This window comes from Coregonus lavaretus, assembly GCF_964263955.1.
Source record: "Coregonus lavaretus genome assembly, chromosome: 3".
Classification (NCBI taxonomy): domain Eukaryota; kingdom Metazoa; phylum Chordata; class Actinopteri; order Salmoniformes; family Salmonidae; genus Coregonus; species Coregonus lavaretus.
Window position 1 is genome coordinate 29611326 of NC_139990.1, and position 16696 is coordinate 29628021.

Consider the following 16696-nt stretch of genomic DNA (forward strand, 5'->3'; position numbering starts at 1 on the left):
TAAATCAACAAATACTCTACCATCTAACCCTACACTCACAATCTATTTAGCCCTACCTCAAGCCAACAGCCTGAAAGGATGGGACACCACCCCTTAACACACCCTGTAACTCTTCTGACGTCAAGCCTCGTACACCCAAATACCTCTCTGCAGCTGCCACCAAAACCTCAATTTTCTGCGACTTACGTTCCATCCCTGCAGTACAGTTGATAACCATTGCTATAAATGCTAAAAATCCAATCTTACTGAAACATATATCACTTGTTGGCCTATCCCTCTGTACTGATACAGCTCTATTACTCACACCACTCCTCTCAGGATGCCCCCCCTTGACCGACCTCTACTTTCTTCACTGCCTCAGCATACGACAACTTCTGCACTACTCTTACCCTGGAAACCTCAACCTGCCTCTCTCGCACCAGACATTTCTGATCCCCAGCCCCATGGGCAGCCCTACAATTCACACATACCACTACTTTCCCCATGCTCCACATTCCTTTGTTTCATGCCCTTCTGCACACTTCTCACACCTAGGAACCTCCCTCCTACACATTGCTGCCACATGCCCATAAGCTTAACACCTGTAACACCATAATGTATCCGACACAAAAGCTCATACGGGATAACTTATATATCCTAACATCACTTTGTCAGGTAAAGACTCAACATCAAAACTCAGAAGGACAGACAACGACTCTTCTGTTTCACCACTCACGCCACCCTGTCTACGTCGCACCAAACGACGAGCGTCACAAACACCGGGAATCTTCCCCTTCAGTTTGTCAACTTTCACATTTACCCCTACTCCAGTAATCACTCCTCTCAATGGCGCCCTTTCCTTGAGAGCAAAACAATTCACCTCTCTTGTCCCCATTCGTTTAACTCAGAGCACCTGCTCCCTCTGACCAGCAGAAACACAAACAATTATCACAAGACCACTTCTGGTTACCTTCACCGATTCCACAGCACCCAACTCTGTTTTCACCCACCCTGAAACCACAAATGGATCAGCCAAAAGGCAAGGGTCCACTTTTTCAAAAAATTTCACTCCTACTGTCACAGACTCATCTTTATCCTGACCCTCGGTGCAAGCCACAGGCTCCGATAACTTTCTACCATTCTTCTTTAACAAATCATCTCCCTTTTTTCCGCCATTTTTAACCAACTCAAGCTCACCATCTTCCTCCCAATCTCTCTTCGACCTCCTCTGCCTCTCTTTTTCCCTCCATTCCTCCTCAGTATTCCAAGTATAGTCTCCTTATGATAAACCTGCGCTTCTCCTGACATACATCTTGTTCTTGTCTTGTCAAGGGACGCCATTTAACTGGCCGTTGGGATGTAGCACTCAACATTGCAAAAGTCATGTCTGCTTCGGCGCTGTCATTTTGAGTAATGAAGTTTAAAAAACTTTGAAAAGTCAGATGAGAGCATACCCTGTTTCCGGTTTCTGGTTGATGACAACAGCCACACGAAAATATGACAACGGGTTGTTAGCAAGAACATTTTGCGATGTTGACACAGATATTATTGTTAGAAAAACAAGGCCATTCGTGGCCGCTATAGTAATTATTTAAAAGGCAGTCGACAGCCGCTGTGGGTTCTAAATTAATGACCTTGGTTTTCTCACTCTACTGATGCAGATTCAGCCGAATATACAGTGGGGGAAAAAAGTATTTAGTCAGCCACCAATTGTGCAAGTTCTCCCACTTAAAAAGATGAGAGAGGCCTGTAGTTTTCATCATAGGTACACGTCAACTATGACAGACAAATTGAGAATTATTTTTCCAGAAAATCACATTGTAGGATTTTTAATGAATTTATTTGCAAATTATGGTGGAAAATAAGTATTTGGTCACCTACAAACAAGCAAGATTTCTGGCTCTCACAGACCTGTAACTTCTTCTTTAAGAGGCTCCTCTGTCCTCCACTCGTTACCTGTATTAATGGCACCTGTTTGAACTTGTTATCAGTATAAAAGACACCTGACTACAACCTCAAACAGTCACACTCCAAACTCCACTATGGCCAAGACCAAAGAGCTGTCAAAGGACACCAGAAACAAAATTGTAGACCTGCACCAGGCTGGGAAGACTGAATCTGCAATAGGTAAGCAGCTTGGTTTGAAGAAATCAACTGTGGGAGCAATTATTAGAAAATGGAAGACATACAAGACCACTGATAATCTCCCTCGATCTGGGGCTCCACGCAAGATCTCACCCCGTGGGGTCAAAATGATCACAAGAACGATGAGCAAAAATCCTAGAACCACACGGGGGGACCTAGTGAATGACCTGCAGAGAGCTGGGACCAAAGTAACAAAGCCTACCATCAGTAACATACTACGCCGCCAGGGACTCAAATCCTGCAGTGCCAGACGTGTCCCCCTGCTTAAGCCAGTACATGTCCAGGCCCGTCTGAAGTTTGCTAGAGTGCATTTGGATGATCCAGAAGAGGATTGGGAGAATGTCATATGGTCAGATGAAACCAAAATATAACCTTTTGGTAAAAACTAAACTCGTCGTGTTTGGAGGATAAAGAATGCTGAGTTGCATCCAAAGAACACCATACCTACTGTGAAGCATGGGGGTGGAAACATCATGCTTTGGGGCTGTTTTTCTGCAAAGGGACCAGGATGACTGATCCGTGTAAAGGAAAGAATGAATGGGGCCATGTATCGTGAGATTTTGAGTGAAAACCTCCTTCCATCAGCAAGGGCATTGAAGATGAAACGTGGCTGGGTCTTTCAGCATGACAATGATCCCAAACACACCGCCCGGGCAACGAAGGAGTGGCTTCGTAAGATGCATTTCAAGGTCCTGGAGTGGCCTAGCCAGTCTCCAGATCTCAACCCCATAGAAAATCTTTGGAGGGAGTTGAAAGTCCGTGTTGCCCAGCGACAGCCCCAAAACATCACTGCTCTAGAGGAGATCTGCATCGAAGAATGGGCCAAAATACCAGCAACAGTGTGTGAAAACCTTGTGAAGACTTACAGAAAACGTTTGACCTGTGTCATTGCCAACAAAGGGTATATAACAAAGTATTGAGAAACTTTTGTTATTGACCAAATACTTATTTTCCACCATAATTTGCAAATAAATTCATTAAAAATAATTTTGTCTGTCATAGTTGACGTGTACCTATGATGAAAATTACAGGCCTCTCTCATCTTTTTAAGTGGGAGAACTTGCACAATTGGTGGCTGACTAAATACTTTTTTCCCCCACTGTACTTATGTTCTTTAGCTAAATACATATTTTCCATTTTGTCTATTTTGTAATAAACATGATAAATGAAATATAAAAAATATGAAGTAATATCATACAATGATATAATTGTTTAATTTATTGTGATACATTGTACAGATTTACATGTTTTTTCCATGATAATTTAGTTGGAAACATCATTACTACTGTGGGAATACAAATGTGTCAGTTTTGTACACATTACCTTAAAAACTGTAATTGAAGACACACGTAATAAACTTTTAATACCTTACAGTCTTTAAAGTTTAAACTTCTACAGTCTATAGCCCGTTACAATCGTACCTGTATACGGGTTGAAAATGGCAGATTTGGTCACTGATAGGAGCCTGTACAGTAATACGCTATAAATGACGTCAGCACTCAGGCTCTGAGCTTTAAAGTGCTTTATGGTCTTTGACTGACAGCCATTCTGAACTTGAGCACCGCATGAGACAAGAATTCGTCCCCATCCCTCCCGCTAATTGGGCGATCTTGGCACATTTTATGTTGTCTGAGCGAGGGAAATGCTGTCAATTAAGAGGACTCAATGTATTTTGAAAGATGAGATGTTGAGGATTATAATAAATACCGCTTTGATGTCATAAAAGCAAGCCAGTCTAAATGTGCACTTCACATTTCCATATCATAAAACTCACGTCATATACAGTGTCAAGATTTATGATCACTATGTTTGATGTACAGTTACAAGATGACATGGGTTGTTCTGAACAGAATGAGCCTATGTTTGTCTATTGTCAAGATTTGCCGCAGAACACTCACCTGAATGCACGCATGACTCCTTTCTATGCGTACCAAAATTACGATCTCTTTCTCTGAATTGCCCTGTGAATGCCTAACACTGTAAGATTGTATTTTATAACTTAGCTAGTCATTTTGGCAATAGAACAATCACTCAGATGATGCCCACTTGACCCAGATTGCGATTTATAATGGACCATGTTTAGATTGCGTGAAAACAACAGTAATTGTGTAATGGCGGGGATACAGGGTTGTGTTCCAAAAAAAACAACTACAAGTGTGCTTGCACTAGTTCCTCATTGACACAGCTAGGAGAGCTAAAAAAAAAAAAAAGCAGCTTATAGTTGAAGACTCTTCTTTGAGTCATAAAGGTGCATTGAAAATACTTAGGAACTGTGCACACTTTGGAGAGGTGTGTGGCCACTTTGAGACACCAGTTAGTCCTCTCACTCAAACCTGTGTAATGTTTTTGTCTTATGTTGCACCTACCTCAAATTTTCCAGGAATATTCTTATCATGTTACTGACTGTATCGAGAGTATTTTCAGATTTTTCGTTATCAACAAATGCGGCACAAACTACAGTAAATGTAAAATGCACATAAAATCAACAGTGTAATGTTTGGATTCAGTCTTGTACCAGGTGAACTGTTGTGTCCTCAACTTTGGTCTAATAATTTTCCCACAATCTCCAAATTGCTCCCTTTCAATTGCTACCATGCATATGCATATGCATTTCATATTTCTTCTTCATGAAACATTTCAATTTAACCCTATCCATAAAGGCCAATTCCCACAAGTGTAAAGGGTTAAAGATTAAACTTCAACGGTCTTTAAAGTTTCAACTACCACTCATACACAAGCTATAATGGGCATGATAAACAACAACTGCATCATTCTTCCACTGAAATCTAACATAAAGTCTGAGCATGAAAGTCTAGACTATCCCAGTGCCTGTGTTATCTAGAATAGGACTAAGGACCTTTTAACGTGAGTCACTCAGTCATAGTGCAAGTCAGGTCCCTGGAGGCCACACATGTAAGGTTCCTTTAACCATGTTGGCATAGGGTATCACCGGACATCATGGCTAATGTGACAATAGGAACAATCTGTATTTTCAGAGGGATGGAAAAATAAAGTGAGAGACTTTGATGTCACAAATGCTTTCTTTAAGAGTCTCACAGAAAAAAAATCATTCACCATCGAGTGAGTAGTGGAGTTGGGCTGGTGACGTCTCCATGTGTGCTGTACTCTTCGTTCAACAAAGTGTATATGTGCCAGGAACAGTTGCTGAGTAAGGGCATCAGCGCATGCGACACTATAATGTTTGTAACTGGCTGGTGCATTTCTGAAAATACCCTATTAGAGAGTGAGCTCAGAAGGGCCACTGTCAGATTGACCAAATCAAACAGGCCATCCAGATTATTCATGAATGTTTTGAAAAGTGTCAGTGCAGATGGTGAAACATGTAACAGGCCGAACATCACCGCACGTGCATGAACTGATGCTGATTCAAACCCTGTCTCGGCCTTGTATCCGTTCACTTTTGGGGAATGAAAGAGTGCTTTCAAGATAAGCACCAGTGAGTATCTGGCCATCTCTGTCTCTTCCTTCCTTAGCTAATTACCTACATATGGATCCACCTATATTCTGAAGCTCATTCTTCACTTGGTGGTTCCCCAATGAAGAGGTTTTGTGTTAGAATAATGTGGTGGAAAGACAGAATCAACTCTGTTGATCTATGACATGGAGATACTGATAAGAAGGCCTTTGAAATGTCCACTTAAGGGAATATTACAATGATTACAGAATGTATGAGATTTTAATCTTGATCAATGTGGATGGTATCCATTTGTCAGGCATGTTCTTTCTTTCAACTAAAGTGATTGAATGCTTTCTCTCAACTGTCACTGTTTTCAAACGTATCTCTATTTTGTTGTGTCTGTGTGATTTATAGCGTCTGTTTATCCTCTGCTACCTTTGTTTTTCAACATACCCCATTTTTGCTGCTTCTGCATTATGGGCCATCTGTTTTAGTCTGTTTCATGCTCTGTGTCTCATCCATCCTCTCATAATCTTTCTTCAGATTGAAAACGACATAAAGGAGAGCATGAAGACAGAGATGGCCCAGCTGCAGCAGAGTGCCGTTCACAAACACACGGCCGCCATGTTGGAGATGGGCACCAACCTCCTGTCCCAGACGGCCGAGCAGACGCGCAAGCTAACGGATGTGGAGACGCAGGTACTATATCCCCCCAAACTCCTCGCACTCCCACCGGGATCCATCTCACGCACCATTGACTCAGCTATTCCACATTAAACCACCCCAAAAAAGCAAAGGGGGAACTGGCCAAAGAAAATATGGATGCCATATAAATACCTACGCTCTCTTTATGTGATGTGCATATCAGTGGAGGCTCTTCAGAGGAGGAAGGCGAGGACCATCCTCCTCAGTGAATTTCATAAAATAAAACATTTAAAACATTAAAAAAGTTATCCTTTTTAGATAAAACTATACTAAATACAATCATGTCACCAAATAATTGATTAAAACGCCCTATTTTGCAAAGAAGGTCTACAGTAGCCTCAACAGCACTATGTAGGGTAGCACCATGGTGTAGCCGGAGGACAGCTAGCTTCAGTTCTCCTCTGGGTACATTGACTTCAATACAAAACTTAGGAGGCTCATGGTTCTCACCCCCTTCCATAGACACACAGTAATTATGACAACTTCCGGAGGATGTCCTCCAACCTATCAGAGCTCTTGCAGCATGAACTGACATGTTGTCCAACCACTCAAAGGATCAGAGAATTAATCTAGTACTGAAAGCATAAACTACAGCTAGCTAGCACTGCAATGCAAAAACGTTTGTTAAACGGAAGCAAACAGAACAAAACAGGGATAAACATACTTGAATTTGTCCAATGGAAACTCTCGTTTGCAACAGTTAGACTAATGATAACATGCTTTATCAGCTAGATGCAGGCAATAGTGTGCAAGGCAGTATTGAATGTCGACCTGTGTGCACCTACCTTGTAAACTTGTATTCATAGGCTAGGTTGTAGCAACCTCATGATGGGTATAGGGAAAATTAGAGTATCATGTAGTAGTAGCCTAAACCTGTCGTTGTTACATTGAACTGGGTGAATGGAATATGAATCACAGTCATCCAATATGCTGTAATAGAAATAAGGCCATGCTCATGAAAAAATTTAACAGCACTGACCGCCACTTGTGCATATGTATGTTTAGGTTTCAACTTCGCTTGATACTTGGGGAGCTTTAGAAGGAATGGGACAAAAGTAGTACTTGTGGGGGTAGATTTTTGCTGATGTGCCCCAAAAAAAGGTTGCTAAGCAAAATCACTGAGTATTGCCATGTGAGTACTACCATGTGTCAGAAGAACAACCTCACTTTATGCAAAACCTATACTTTATTACCTCTTCCTAAAGAGGAGCTGATCATTTACATCTTACCTACATTTTGTTTTGCTGGAACACCTCTACAAGGCAGGATACCACTAACCTATTTCTGTCTTGGGACAGGTTCTGAATCAAACCTCCAGACTAGAGATTCAGCTGCTTGAGAACTCCCTGTCCACCAACAAGCTGGAGAAGCAGCTCATGGTGCAGACCAACGAGATCAGAAAGCTCCACGACAAGAACGGGTAAACTCACAGGCCGCTAACACAATGTGAAACTTCATTTAAAGACATCAGGCCTTTTGTCCAGAGACTCCAGACACAAACTCCGTCATAGACAGATCAACTCAATGTGCAATAAGACACCCAATCCCCTGATGTATAACAGTATGAAGTGCATGAGGCCATATTTTCCAAGATGAGCTCGTCTTTGAAAGCTGCACTTTAATGATGTTGCAATGGGAGCAATCGAATGTGGCTTTTGGATGGCTTTTCAGAGTCCAGTTTGTTGATTGGTCCAGTGGGACTGTCTCTCATCGTCCACTTAAAAGCTCCCTCCCATCCCTAGTGCTCACTGTAAATACAGGAACACAACTGTACTGAATTCTTCCATTCATATGTCTTCTGAACAAAAAATATATATATATATACTGATTCCTATATTTGAGACCTGCACTCAAGGTTTATAGACATGGGTTCCACAGGAGGTTGGTGGCACCTTAATTGGGGAGGACGGGCTCGTGGTAATGGCTGGAGCGGAATGAGTGAAATGGTATCAAATACATCAAACACATGGTTTCCATGTGTTTGATGCCATTCCATTTGCGCTGTTCCAGCCATTATTATGAGCCGTCCTCCCCTCAGCAGCCTCCACAGAGGATTCCTTTACTGAGAGCAATTTTCAAAGATTGTGCAATTATGAAATCCCCTCCTATTTAAACGTTTTATTTTATTTATCAATTTAATGCAAGCGGAGTAGTTCTGAATTTGTTAATCAATATGACGTCAGACTATATCATCTTTCAGACATTATTTATAAAATGGAAGACCATAGGATACAGTTAGGGCTTACGTTAATCTGCAAAGTGAATGATGAAATGTATTTATATATGTTTATTGTCTGTGTGCAACTCATGGTGACTGAATCCACTGACATAAACATTTGTATTTCTACTAAGTCTGGGCGTAATGTATATAGTTGGGTTTCCATACCACATGTTGCCATGGATACAGTTCAGAACATGTTTTGGGGTCGGGAGAAGGGGATATGCCGGAGCGGATTTGGTATGATAATTCACTTGCTTGATCTATCAAAAGGATGCATGTAGAAAATAACTTAGAAAGTGATGGAATTCGACTGTTTTTGACAATTATGTAACTACCATACAACTACGTAAGCACCAAATCACGAATAGAGGACTAAACTGATAGAGAAAAGTTGGTTATAGCTTTAGTTTACAGTCATCTATAAACTAAAGCCATAGGCCTAACAAACCTTCCTATGTCGGGTCTTCCGACTCCCAAGGTTCCTGGAGCAGAAGATGCAGGAGATGGAGTCTCGTCATCGGGAGGAGCTGGGGACGCTGCGGGAGCAGAAGGGCAGCCTGCAGGTTCTGGTGGGGAAACAGAGTGGGGTGATCCGTGAGCTGGAGACCCAGCTGACCAGGGCCACGGGCAACAGCACCGCCATGCAGAGGCAGCAGCAGGAAATGATGGACACAGTGCACAACCTCATCAGCCTCTGCAACAAGGACGGAGGTATAGTAGCTAAGGGTCTCGTGTTGACAGACATAACACTGTATTCTCTTTCAAGAAGATGCCTAGTTGGGAGCTACACCCTGAAGAGAAAAGTAAAAACACATGCATGTGTGTTATTACAGGTGCAAGAAGAAAAGAAGGTGCTTGGAAACTGGGCTACCAAATATGACATTTGATTGCGATAGAAAAAAACATGTTTTGTCCAGACTGTGCAGTCATATCATATACTCTGGCTTCCTCTGAGAGAGAGCAAGAGCTGTCATGATGCCAATACCATAAACATGGTTCCATACAGGGAGGCATAGTGAAGCCCTGTCCCTTGAACTCTGCTTGAGGGAGAAACCAAAGTGGTCGTTCTTTTCCGGGAAGCACTCGTGACTCTAGCTGCTCAGTGTGGTGCTCTCTTTACGGTAATGGCTTATCACGCTTTACTGTGACAGCCTAGGCTGTGGTTACTGCTTGAGTGAAATGTCAGCCACCATTTTGAGTAATCAACTATTTTTCTTCCTTCGTGTCTCCCCGTGGTGATAATTAGGGACCTGGGATTTCCCTTTGGTCCATATCTTGACCCCGACAGCAACATGACCCTCACTTTTAGTCAATGCAGTGAACTCATTACACCCCCTCCATCTCAACACAACAGCACAATCCCAAACCCACTTGATCCCAAGTCTTCCCTCGATCACATTCAGTCATAGGAGATTTCAAGTAAATGTGTGTGCTGGGATTAGTGGAGTGGTCTAGCGAGAAACCTTGCAGCCTGTTCATGTTCCCTACTTCCTGCTTCCGGCCCAAGACCCCACACTTCTTCCTGTGGCTGTTCACCCGTCTAACAGGAAATGAGCAGGCATGAATGGATATCTGAGACATGGAGAGTGGATATGTGCATGACATGATTAACACGTGCTACTCCATAGCTTTAATGTTCTATGCAAAAAGAGTCCCCAGCGGCCTCTTTTCATAGCTCTGACAGTAGGAACACTTTATGGCAGGAGATCCTTTGAGTGTCGTTAAAGCTCTCGACTCATTGGCTCATATTAACTAATCCCTGTGCCGTGCCATATTGTGACCCACATATGTTATTAGGGTTTATTAAGTCGCTAAACCAAGTCACCAAATGAAAAACAAGTCATTAACTGACCTGGCAAGTAGCCTACCATGTTCCATTAGTTGCCAGGAATCCATTTAGTGAACACCTCTGCAACTTTGTCACCTAGTCAGCCATGTTATCTCTCTGTCAGCTCTGGGTGTTTCTGGGGTCACTGGGGCATCCAGCCTCCCGCCTTGATTGGTGGCTGCTTTAACGAGAGGAGAGTGAAATTAAACATGAACGTCCTGGCTCCGGGGTTGGTCCCGTCCTCCTCCACGGTGGCAATGAGGGCCAACCGGGCGCTGGGGTCACCCTCTTCACCCCTGCCAAATAATTCAACCTATAATGGCTCCTAGGGGAGGTCGCAACACTTCCGTTCCCCACGGTGTCTAAATCTAGATGTGATGATGCTCCGTTACAGGGGAGGATTTTCAGGGGAGGATTTGTTTGTTTACCAATCAGATTTGTGTTTTCATTCGGGGACGGTTAGCTTTTCGTGCCATTGGATGGCGTCTAATCGAGTTAGGCTCTGTTTTGAAAACTGACCCCTAGCATTTCCTTTAATGCTCGGATTCAAATCATCACTGACAGTTACTATGGGGAAAAGTTTAAAAAGGGAGATTATATTCTAAAATGTCACTGAAGTTTGTCTAGAAACATACTTCTCATTTACAGTGGCTTGCAAAAGTATTCACCCCCCTTGGCATTTTTCCTATTTTGTTGCCTTACAACCTGGAATTAAAATTGATTTTTTGAGGGTTTGTATCATTTGATTTACACAACATGCCTACCACTTTGAAAATGCAAAATATTTTTTATTGTGAAACAAACAAGAAATAAGACAAAAAAACAGAAACCTTGAGCATGCATAACCAAACCACTCAAGTGTTGCTTTAGCAGTATGCTTAGGGTCATTGTCCTGCTGGAAAGTGAACCTCCGTCCCAGTCTCAAATCTCTGGAAGACTGAAACAGGTTTCCCTCAAGAATTTCCCTGTATTTAGCGCCATCCATCATTCCTTCAATTCTGACCAGTTTCCCAGTCCCTGCCGATGAAAAACATCCCCACAGCATGATGCTGCCACCACCATGCTTCACTTTGGGATGGTGTTTTCGGGGTGATGAGAGGTGTTGGGTTTGCGCCAGACATCGCAACAGTACCTTCTTCCATATGTTTGGGGAGTCTCCCACATGCCTTTTGGCGAACACCAAAGTTTGGGGAGTCTCCCACATGCCTTTTGGCGAACACCAAACGTGTTTGCTTATTTTTTTCTTTAAGCAATGGCTTTTTTTCTGGCCACTCTTCCATAAAGCCCAGCTCTGTGGAGTGTACGGCTTAAAGTGGTCCTATGGACAGATACTCCAATCTCTGCTGTGGAGCTTTGCAGCTCCTTCAGGGTTATCTTTGGTCTCTTTGTTGCCTCTCTGATTAATGCCCTCCTTGCCTGGTCCGTAAGTATTGGTGGGCGGACCTCTCTTGGCATGTTTGTTGTGGTGCCATATTCTTTCCATTTTTTAATAATGAATTTAATGGTGCTCCGTGGGATGTTAAAAGTTTCTGATATTTTTTTATAACCCAACCCTGATCTGTACTTCTCCACAACTTTGTCCCTGACCTGTTTGGAGAGCTCCTTGGTCTTCATGGTGCCGCTTTCTTGGTGGTGCCCCTTGCTTAGTGATGTTGCAGACTCTGAGGCCTTTCAGAACAGGTGTATATATACTGAGATCATGTGACACTTAGATTGCACACAGGTGGACTTTATTTAACTAATTATGTGACTTCTGAAGGTAATTGGTTGCACCAGATCTTATTTAGGGGCTTCATAGCAAAGGGGGTGAATACATATGCACGCACCACTTTTCCGTTATTTATTTTTTAGTTCTTTTTTAAATTTCACTTCACCAATTTTGGCTATTTTTTGTATGTCCATTACATAAAAATCAATTTAAATTACAGGTTGTAATGCAACAAAATAGGAAAAACGCCAAGGGGGATGAATACTTTTGCAAGGCACTGTATTTATGCTTATTTATACTGAACAAAAATATAAAAGTAACATGCAACAATTTCAAAGATTTTACTAAGTTACAGTTCAGTCAATTGAAATAAATTCATTAAGTCCTAATCTATGGATTTCACATGACTGGGCAGGGGTGTAGCCATGGCGATCCCGCAGGTGAAGAAGCCGGATGTGGAGGTCCTGGGCTGGCGTGGTTACACGTGGTCTGCAGTTGTGAGGCCAGTTGGACGACGTTGGAGGCAGCTTATGGTAGAGAAATTAACAAATTCTCTGGCAACAGCTCGTGTGGACAATCCCAGCAATCAGCATGCCAATTGCACGCTCCCTCAAAACTTGAGACATTTGTGGTATTGTGTTGTGTGACAAACTGCAGATTTTAAAGTGGCCTTTTATTGTCCCCAGCAGAAGGTAATGATCATGCTGTTGTATAATTATCATGCTGTTTAATCAGCTTCTTGATATGCCACAGCAGTCAGGTGTTTGGATTATATTGGCAAAGGAGAAATGCTAATTAATAGGGATGAAAACTAATTTGTGCACAAAATTTGAGAGAAATAAACGTTTTGTGCGTATGGAACATTTCTGGGATTTTTTATTTCAGCTCATGAAACATGGGACCAACACTTTAAATGTTGCATTTATATTTTTGTTCAGTGTACATTTTCAATGCCTTTTCCACTGTTGTACGGCATTCTGAACTCTAATCCAACCATCTCATACAGCCAGATGCCACTGAGCTCACATTTGGGTCATCATTATAACCTCAATCTTTTGAAAGCTCAAAGAGCCAAATACCGTTAGTAGTGGTAATTGAGCTCAGTGTTGGAACGCTCTTCAAAATCTCTGGCCACTAAATGTGATTTTCTTTCACAGTATTCTATCATCCCACCTAATGAAAGCCATCAATCATTTTTACAGCCGGGATAGCCATGTCTGGAGGGAATATGATCTTATTTTAATTAGCCGCATTTAGCTCAGAGTTCTATGCAAAATGGTACATAGTGTACAGTAAATCATCAGATGGCTTCTATTAAGGCTTTTTATGATTTAACTATGCTCATGTTTAAGCATACTCATTTGTCTTGAAGTGACACCTGACACTGCAAAGATATTCTGGAGCAAGTAGAGAGAATATCCATGAGGTGTGTAATGGCACCATCTATCATGGACTTATTCCAGACTTCTATTGACCCTATTTGGGTTTGCTTGTCTTTCCCTCAGATCTTTGTTTGTGGGTTTGAGTCAATTTTATTTGGTTTTTAACATCCTTTCAAATTTAATTGAGTCTGCTAGATCTGTCACAGTCCATTTTGGTTCCTTTGTGTCCACGTGTGTCCATTTGACTCCATGAGGTGTCTTCTGGGTCCACACTCCACAGTGGGATGTATAAGGGACCTTTTTAATCCCCAAGGGTCTTTGAGGGGCCTCCCGGGTCTGCTTGGGTCCATGTAGGTTCATGAGAGTCCTTTTAGCTCTGCGTCACGTCCTCTCTGGGTCCATTTGGGCTCATTTGGCAAGGGTACTGATTTATGCAAACACCCCAGCCCTGCTGTCCTTTTCACATGAACCCCCTACTGAATACAAGTCCCCACTGAACCACAAAGTATTTGTCTGTAAATAAATATTGGGAAATAAATAATATTTTCAGAGCCATGCTGCAAGCTCTTCAAGGGTGCCACTCCTATAGCAGGGAGTCCCCAGTCTCTGGTAGACTTAGACTGCGCCATTGATTGTGAAATGTGTCCTTACTGTGACAGACTGTGAGTCAGAAAGTTCCCCTTTGACACCGATCTCTCCCGCCTCTCTAATGCGTCCTGCCATCTCCCAGCATGAGGTAAATTGCGGCACGACAGGGCCGGCCTTTAGTTGTGTTAGACTCCACAGTGCAAGGTCCCACTCTGTCAACCTGTCACGGCGGGATATTCTTGTCGCTGCCACTCAATACTTCATAAAAATGGCCAAAATAATACGCCTAACCTGCAGCCTGTGTCTCCACTGACTGTTCAGCTGAGGAAGGGGGATCAAAGGGGAGTCGAAGGATCACTGACACATTTCGCTTTCCAGTGACATCCCCTTTGCGTAAACAATCCCAATAGGAAAAACAATGGTGTGAAAACTGAGATGCGCCCCCTCATTTTGGAATTGGAATTTCCATCGATATAACAAGGGCTTGGAGGGTAAATATAAACCACTTGTTATAACAGGAACTTGAAATGTATAGCTTGTAGTATTTTGTCCTCAGCCCCTTGCTTGGTTTCAAAATATTGCCGCCATAATTATCTACAGATGGAAATAGACACAGCTGCCTCTTTGAACAGGCCTGTCAAAGTTAGACGCACTCTCTCCCTGGGCGAGAGATCATCCACTTGACAAACTGCTTTTCTCTTGCTAATAAGCCAGCCAGTCACCCTCTGATTTTATCATGAGCTATATGGATATCCACACGGAGACCTTGTAGTTCGGCTTCTGTGTCACTTTTCTTACATGTTCATTTTCTGGAATGTAAAGATGGTAATCATGATAAATGGACAAGGTCGGTTTTGATATTACAAAAACCCCACTGCTTGATGGCTCATATGTGACATGAAACTAAAGGTAGTTCATTATTTATTTAAATACTGTGATCAAAAATGACATACTGGTCTATGCACTGAACAAAAATATAAACGCAATATGTAAAGTACTGGTCCCATGTTTCATGAGCTGAAATAAAAGATCACAGAAATGTTCCATAAGCACAAAAAGCTTATTTCTCTCAAATGTTGTGCACAAATTTGTTTACATCCCTGTTAGTGAGCATTTTATCATTTTTCAAGATAATCCATCCACCTGACAGGTATGGCATATCAATAAACTGATTAAACAGCATGATCATTACACAGGTGCACCTTGTGCTGGGGACAATAAAAGGCCACTGTAAAATGTGCAGTTTTGTCACACAACACAATGATACAGATGTCTCAAGTTTTGAGGGAGGGGAGGGGGGATACTGAGGAGTATTCCTGTCTGTAATAAAGCCCTTTTGTGGGGTAAAACTCATTCTGATTGGGTTGGCCTGGCTCCCCAGTGGGTGGGCCTATGCCCACCCATGGCTGTGCCACTTCCAAGTTATGTGAAATCCACAGATTAGCGCCTAGATGTCCTTATATTAACTGTAATTAAGCAAAATCGTTGAAATTGTTGCATGTTGCGTTTATACTGGACAAAAATATAAACTTAACATACAAACATTTCAAAGATTTTACTGAGTTACAGTTCATATAAGGAAATCAGTCAATTGAAAGAATTCATTAGGCCCTGACACAGCCAAGTCCAGCCAATCCAGCCAATCAGAATGAGTTTTCCCCCACAAAAGGGCTTTATTACAGACAGAAATCCTCCTCAGCACGTGGTTACACGTGGTCTGCGGTTGTGAGGCCGGTTGGACGTACTGCCAAATTCTCTAAAACTACGTTGGAGGCAGCTTATGGTAGAGAAATGAACATTCAATTCTCTGGCAACAGCTCTGGTGGACATTCCTGCAGTCAGCATGCCAATTGCACGCTCCCTCAAAACTTGAGACATCTATGGTATTGTGTTGTGTGACAAAACTGTACATTTTAGAGTGGCCTTTTATTGTCCCCAGCACAAGGTGCACCTGTATAACGATCATGCTGTTTAATCAGCTTCTTGATATGCTACACCTGTAAGGTGGATGGATTATCTTGGTAAAGGAGAAATGGTCACTAACAGGGATGTAAACAAATTTGTGCACAACATTTGAGAGAAATAAGCTTTTTGTCCATATGAAAAATGTCAGGGATTTTTATTTGTTGCTCATGGAACATGGGACCAACACTTTACATGTTGCGTTTATATTTTTATTCAATGTATATTTTTGTTCAGTATATTAAGCTAATAGAAAAACCTCCCTTGGGTCAGTCACCGGGTATAGATTTTTAAGCCTTGAGACAATTGAGACATGGATGTTGTATGTATGCCATTCAGAGGGTGAATGGGCAAGACAAAATATTTAAGTGCCGTTGAACGGGGTGTGGTAGTAGGTGCCAGGGGTACCGGTTCAAGAACTGCAACGTTGCTGGGTCTTTCATGCTCAACAGTTTCCCGTTTGTATCAAGACTGATCCATCACCCAAAGGACATGCTGCCAACTTGACACAACTATGGGAAGCATTGGAGTCAGAATGGGCCAGCATCCCTGTGGAACGCTTTCGACACCTTGTAGAGTCCATGCCCCGACGAATTGAGACTGTTCTGAGGGCAAGGTGTTCCTAATTTTTGGTATACTCAGTGTATTTTGGTAATGGATAGAAAACAGCGTCCAAGTGCTGAGCACAGGGCTTTTAAAGACCTAATTGACACCTGTCAGTCAAATATGACATTTGAAAATAATGACATATGGAAGTTGC

The 16696-nt window shown here is 42.3% G+C and overlaps 1 protein-coding gene across 1 annotated transcript in view; it reads left to right on the forward strand.

The window, feature by feature from the left end:
- angpt1 (angiopoietin 1) overlaps positions 1 to 16696 on the forward strand; it is a gene marked incomplete at both ends in the record, with an annotated part of 86428 nt that overhangs the window by 32560 nt on the left and 37172 nt on the right. The window contains 3 exons of the mRNA XM_084151604.1: positions 6086 to 6241; positions 7546 to 7667; positions 8947 to 9179. Of these exons, the coding sequence (XP_084007730.1) occupies positions 6086 to 6241; positions 7546 to 7667; positions 8947 to 9179 (511 nt within the window). The remainder of the gene's footprint in view (positions 1 to 6085; positions 6242 to 7545; positions 7668 to 8946; positions 9180 to 16696) is intronic.